This window comes from Phoenix dactylifera, unplaced genomic scaffold, assembly GCF_009389715.1.
Source record: "Phoenix dactylifera cultivar Barhee BC4 unplaced genomic scaffold, palm_55x_up_171113_PBpolish2nd_filt_p 000007F, whole genome shotgun sequence".
Classification (NCBI taxonomy): Eukaryota; Viridiplantae; Streptophyta; class Magnoliopsida; order Arecales; family Arecaceae; genus Phoenix; species Phoenix dactylifera.
The window spans coordinates 85,611-92,333 of record NW_024067666.1 but is presented as its reverse complement, the minus strand read 5'-3'; the positions used below and the strand labels follow the sequence as shown (position 1 = coordinate 92,333).

The 6,723-nt window shown below is 39.3% G+C and overlaps 1 protein-coding gene across 1 annotated transcript; it reads left to right on the top strand.

Annotated features, from left to right (window-relative positions):
• The first annotated feature begins 969 nt into the window (after positions 1-969).
• On the top strand, positions 970-5,386 carry LOC103705420 (tubulin beta chain-like). The gene is made up of 3 exons (XM_008789128.4): positions 970-1,498; positions 3,889-4,158; positions 4,454-5,386. Exons 1-3 carry the CDS (start codon positions 1,105-1,107, stop codon positions 5,125-5,127), a joined length of 1,338 nt encoding a protein of 445 aa, XP_008787350.1. The 5' UTR covers positions 970-1,104; the 3' UTR covers positions 5,128-5,386.
• Positions 5,387-6,723: the final 1,337 nt, after the last annotated feature.

Here is a 6,723-nt window from a genome sequence, read left to right as displayed (position 1 = left end):
TACACCCAGTTAAATTAACAGTGTTTATAAAACAGTTTATCTTATGCAAAAAGTCAAAATCATCCTTAAGTGGAGAGGAGATATAGACATTTTTGCTATATCTTTAGGTGGTTGTTAAGATTATTTTAGTTATTTTCAAAAATTTTCCGACATAGCATTTGTGTCTCATTTAAGATTAATGGTTTGACTTATGTTTTGTTAAATTATGGGGATGAAAATAAACATCAAAAATAAGCTTAAGTTTTTTAAATTATTGAATGTAAGTATACTTTACCTCTAATCTCAAAATAATTGTTGTAATTTACTCTTAATTATATCTCAAATATATTATACAGAGAATCAATAATAACAAACATGTATATATCATCAAAACCTCATCTCTTTTTTTTTTTTTGCTAAAACAAATAGGAGGGGGGGGGAGGGGAAGACCCCGCCCACATAGCTGCTCCTACTGGGCTCCCTTTCCATCAGAGAATGTTCGATGCGGATAGACGGAATGGCCATTCTTACTCATACCCTCTCCGACCCGTAGGTTACCTTACATGTAAGTAAGGTCATCCCAGCACCATCTCAGTATCGACGGATCGAATGACAACTCCATCCGGCAAACCAGATCCTCTAAATACAGCATAATTACCCAACAAACCATTAGTTTGTTAGAAACTTAGAATCCAAAATACCCGGGGTGTACGAGAACAAGCACACCATATTATCCTAGAACTTATTTAAGTTTGGGTAGGTCCATCGTTGGGCCAGCCTGGGGGCTCCACACCATCTTTCCCAATACAACCGACTCACTCCGTTCCTCGAAAACGACACGGGAACGGTTGTCCTCCCGACCGACCGCTCCAGCAAAGCATCCCCCGCATCCGCACACCGGAGGTGGGTCACCGGAACACCAATCAACGTCCTTATAACGGTATCACACGCCCGAGAGGCCCGATCGATCCGCTGCTACATAAACGGGTGAGCGGACACCCCGTGACCACTCCCAGCCTCTAAATAAAATCCCTCTCTAATCCCTCCACCGTCGTCGCTCTCCGCTCCCCTTCATCCATACCCCCCCTCCTCGCCGGAACCGAAGCTCGGGCGCCGGAGGCGAATATGAGGGAGATCCTCCACATCCAGGGCGGGCAATGCGGGAACCAGATCGGGGCCAAGTTCTGGGAGGTGATCTGCGACGAGCACGGAATCGACCACACCGGGAAGTACTCCGGCGACTCCGACCTCCAACTCGAGCGGATCAACGTATACTACAATGAGGCGAGCGGGGGGCGGTACGTCCCAAGGGCGGTGCTCATGGATCTGGAGCCCGGGACCATGGATTCGGTGAGATCCGGGCCCTTCGGCCAGATCTTTCGCCCCGACAACTTCGTCTTCGGCCAGTCCGGGGCCGGGAACAACTGGGCCAAGGGGCACTACACCGAGGGCGCCGAGCTCATCGACGCTGTTCTCGATGTCGTCCGGAAGGAGGCCGAGAACTGCGACTGCTTACAAGGTTTGTGACTTAAAATAGAGAATGCTCGCATCATCTTAGACCTTTATACATTTTCCTTTTTTTTGTTTGTGTTCGCATTATGTCTGATCTGTGGTTAATTTGGTTTTACGATGTAATTTTCATATTTTAGGTCTATTTGGTGAGGATAAGGTTTAGGATTTTGTGCTATGTATGCTTACTTTATCCTGTTTTAGATCTCATATTTTGTTTTGATATGATATATGGAATCTTAAATTGTCCGGTTCTTTTTTTTTTTTTGGAAAAAACATCTCGATGATGTTGTTGTGTCAGGATTACTGGTTTTCAAATCAGGGTTTCCTTTTATATTTAAGATTAATTTATCTTTTTGAGTATCACGATTTGCAAGTTAGGCATTTATATTTTGTCGACATTGTGAGTTTTAAGTTCATTTCTGTAATTCTTTTCCTTTCCTCAAGTTCGTTATTTTACTTGTCATCGCTAGTTAAGTGTATGATTGTAGCAGTTTTGCCTCTCCACTTTCTCACAACTAGATATTATTTCTGTCTAATTAAATTGATTGGTTTCTTTTTTCCTTCAATGTTAATTTTTCTTCTTTGTTGAACCTTATATATAACAACATCTTATTTTGAATGTTAAAGTGCCAATATGGATTATCTATACGCGGGCTTGCATTTATTGTGTTATGTTTTACTTTTCCCCCTTTCCGCTCAATGCTTAGCTTGTATATTCTATGGGGTATATGAATTATGTTTTGATATAGTGCTATCTAATCTTTTTTTAAAGCAACACAATGTTATTGCTTAGTTGGCAGAGGGGAAGATCTTTTTGGCTCTGTTTTGTTACCATAGACCTGTGATCGACTTCTGAGTGAAATTTATAGTTTGTGCATGCTTCATGGAGATGGAAGCTCACCAAGTGGGTATAAAGGAGATGGAAATTAAATTTTACATATACATTGTAGAGGTCTTTCTGTTCATTGGTTAGATGGAATGAGATTCTTGAACGAGATTGTTATCCTCCAGATTCTTTACATGACTTGTGATCTGTTGGTTTTGCAATGTGTTGGCATCTTGGTTGGCAAGTTTAAGTGATGAGTATGTAGGTAATCTTATATATAATCTTATTTTGCATGGCTTTATCATCCAGATGTCTGTCTGTTCCCAGATTTGCTATTTTGATTATTTTTCATGGAACTTAAGGGGTAAAATTTGTTAATATTCTTGTACTGGTGTTGTCCTTTATGATCTTCTGGTGATATCTTACAGCTGCAAGTATTGGGGTAGAAATTGGTGCTTGATTGAATGTATGTTATTGGATTTGTATGGGTAGCATGATCTCCATGGATGGATACATTTGCAAGTTCCAAAAATATATGACGTCGTGGTGTCTATTTCCTTTGCTCTTTGCTAAGTGATTGTAATACCTGCACATGTCAGTGTCTTCAGATTATTAAAAAATGAGCATTTCAAGATGATGATGATGATGACGATGAAAGTGATGATAATCATATTAATACTTTGTATTTATGGTCAAGTATTCAAAAACCTTGATTCCATGTGTTCTTCAATACAAGATGGCATGTACTACAGCATCTTATGGAGACATCTGTTTTTGCTGGTTTTATGTGGACTTTCCGTAGCTGATGTACATGTTCTGTCATCAGACAGTCCTGCAAGTATACAAACCTCTGAGATTCAAGGGAAATCCCCTTTGCTACTGCAGCTAGTCTGGTACTTCTTTGTTGTTCCATGTAGACTTTTGTTTGAGATCCTTGAAAAGGGTGTAACAGCTATAGCTTCAATTATGATGAATGCCAATGTTTGGTTAGGTGGAAGGTTTTTATCATACGTTTAACCTATGTTTTACTTTGGGCTTGAGCATTTTCAGGAAGTTTGTATGTCCTTGTCAGGAGTTAAGAATTGATGGTAAGAAATCAGCATTGCAAAGTTAAGATAAGTTTAGATGGAATGACCTTCTGAACTATTTTAATGAAACTAAGCTCGTTTCAGCATAGTAAGGGATAATCAGAGAAAGCTTGGTAAGCCATGATTAGATTATATTTGACCAGATATGCATAAAACCTTATGAACTGATGACATATTTTCCTTTTCCCCTTTTTCACATATTCCTGCTTCTGGATGATTGAATTAAACTTTAGGTTGATTAGGTTATCATATTATGGAGGTGTTGCATGCATTCCAACATATATGTATTATTCTTCTTTTCCTCTGGAAAAGCAAGCAAGGCTTTTGACTCTTAGATAAGGAATGTTTTGGGCCTATATGATCTTCTTTTATTACTTCAAATTTTTGTCATACATATATTGCCATGTGTCTGATTGTTTCAAAAATTTAGACTGTTCACATTTTAGATGGTGTTGTTATTTACCTGTTTAATTGCCTTTACAGGATTCCAAGTATGCCATTCTTTGGGAGGAGGCACTGGATCTGGCATGGGCACCCTTCTTATCTCTAAAATCAGAGAGGAGTACCCAGATCGCATGATGTTGACATTCTCTGTTTTTCCGTCACCCAAGGTCTCCGACACAGTTGTGGAGCCATATAATGCTACCCTTTCTGTTCATCAGCTTGTCGAGAATGCTGATGAGTGTATGGTCCTTGACAATGAAGCTCTCTATGATATCTGCTTCCGCACTCTCAAGCTTGCCACTCCTACCTGTAAGTAGTCTTTTTTTTCTTCTTTTTAATGAGTGCACTAGGGTAACTTTGTTCTCGTTGTTTGAGGATTAGGGTTGTTAATTAGAACTGGAGAAAAGATTGCTGAATTAGGATTATGATTTATTTATTCTATGCTGTTCTGGATTGCCCCAGATTTCCTGCACCGGTAGACATTATTACCTTGAGATAGTTGGATGGGGCATACTGCTTACAATATACAATTTATTCTAGTTGTTTTTTGTTATTTGATGGTCTTTATGCCTTAAAATTCTTATTCTTTCACTCTTTGTCTCAGTTGGTGATCTTAATCATCTCATCTCTGCTACTATGAGTGGTGTCACCTGTTGCCTAAGGTTCCCAGGTCAGCTCAACTCTGACCTCCGAAAACTTGCTGTCAACTTGATCCCTTTCCCCCGCCTTCACTTCTTCATGGTGGGTTTTGCACCCTTGACCTCTAGAGGATCCCAACAGTACCGGGCCCTCACTGTTCCTGAGCTGACCCAGCAAATGTGGGACTCTAAGAACATGATGTGCGCTGCTGACCCCCGACATGGCCGCTATCTCACAGCTTCTGCCATGTTCCGTGGGAAGATGAGCACAAAAGAAGTGGATGAACAAATGATCAACGTCCAGAACAAGAATTCATCTTACTTTGTTGAGTGGATTCCAAACAATGTCAAATCCAGTGTTTGTGATATCCCACCAAAGGGGCTGAAGATGGCATCGACATTCATTGGAAACTCTACATCCATTCAGGAGATGTTCCGCCGGGTAAGTGAGCAGTTCACAGCTATGTTCAGGAGGAAAGCTTTCTTGCACTGGTACACAGGTGAGGGAATGGATGAGATGGAGTTCACGGAGGCTGAGAGCAATATGAATGATTTGGTGGCAGAGTACCAGCAGTACCAGGATGCAACAGCGGATGAAGAGTATGAGGAGGAGGAAGAGGAAGAGGAAGAGATGGCCTGAGTTTTATATCACTTGCTTCTGATACCTTTTTCAGCTCAGGTTGCGTTCGGAGGCTTTAATATGTATTGTGTTATGAAAATACTGTTTTCTGTCTGTGTGCATTGTATGTCTCTGCACGAATGTGTTGTTTGTGATTTCTGGGCCTACAGCTTTCCTTATCATTGCTTTCGTTATGTTTCTATTTTGCGAGATATTATGTTTCTGTACAATCTGTGCCATTTCATTTCTGGAGCTGTATCCTGATTTATTTGCGCATGCATGGATTGATGAATCTCTGACAATTACGTATAGAAACTTGTTATCATTTAGGATGATCTTTTAAGTTTTACAAAGTTAGTATATATGTCTGCATCGGATAAGTAGGTACTGGCTGTTACTGCACTAATTTTTGTGATTTTCTTTGCCATCTTAATAGAGTGATTGTTGCATGCCTGGTCTGGAAGCAGCCCAGAAGTGTCCGTCACTGGGGAAATTTCAAATAATGCCATCCTACTTGGCTGCTGCCACGTTTCAATGTGAGCAATTTATGGTCTACTGCATGGAATAGTTTATGTTGTTTTCCATTTTCTTGTGGAAGCTATACTTCAGGCATTGTCAACAGAAAAAAAAAAAAAAAAAAAAAAAAAAAAAAAAAAAAAAAAAACACATTAAAGGTTTTGAAGGTTTGGCCTCATATCAAATGTGGTTCTGAAGGTGGACGGTGCATTGATCAATACTAACACCTTTCTCTTGCCATCCCTTGTAGTCATTAGACACAAGAGGTTTTTATTTCTCTCTATTGTTCCGTAGTTAAGGGGAGGACTTGAGCGTTTTAGATGGTCTTCCCCCTTGTAAGAGATTTTGAAGGCAAGTGGTGGATCCAGCCCACTAAATCTAGCTCAAGTTCGGCTCAGCTTGATTTATAATTGAGCCAAGCTTGACCTGACTCCCTAAATCTCAAGTGCTCGAATTGACTCCCTAAATCTCAAGTGCTCGAGCTGTTAAGAACTAGTCTCAGGTCCCTTGGGGCTTTGTTGCGTGTGCATTGACTAACTTATACAACTACATCTTAATCTTACCAATCAATAGTTTTTTTTCTTTACGTAAACTATTATAGTATTGAATAAATCGGTAAATACTTTTTTTATTTAATGATAATTAATATAATATATAACATATACTATTTATTTATTTATTTATATTAGGAAGTTTAGTGGAGTTGAGTTCCAATAAATCATGTCTGGTTCTAGTTTGAACCATTTACAGTTTTAAGTGAGGTAAATTTCAGCCAAATTTTGAGCCAAATATAAGTTGCTTAAAGATTGCTCACATGTTACAGGCCTAGATCAAGGTCCTGCATCAGTCATTATGTGATAGATTGTGCCATATATTGTTAGGGGATCAAGTTCTTCTCTTTTTCTTCAGAAAGGAATGTTCACAAGCTCATATTTTTTGAGTACGGAAGTTTTAAATGCCCTTACATTAGCTATTAACACCTCCAAGCGCCAGAAGAGGCTTCAGATTTGTACCTAGATGGTGGCATTAAAAAATTGTTAGTAAAACAAAATAATTATTTTGTTATTAACTTATTATAGGAGTTTCATTTTAAAAGAAAAA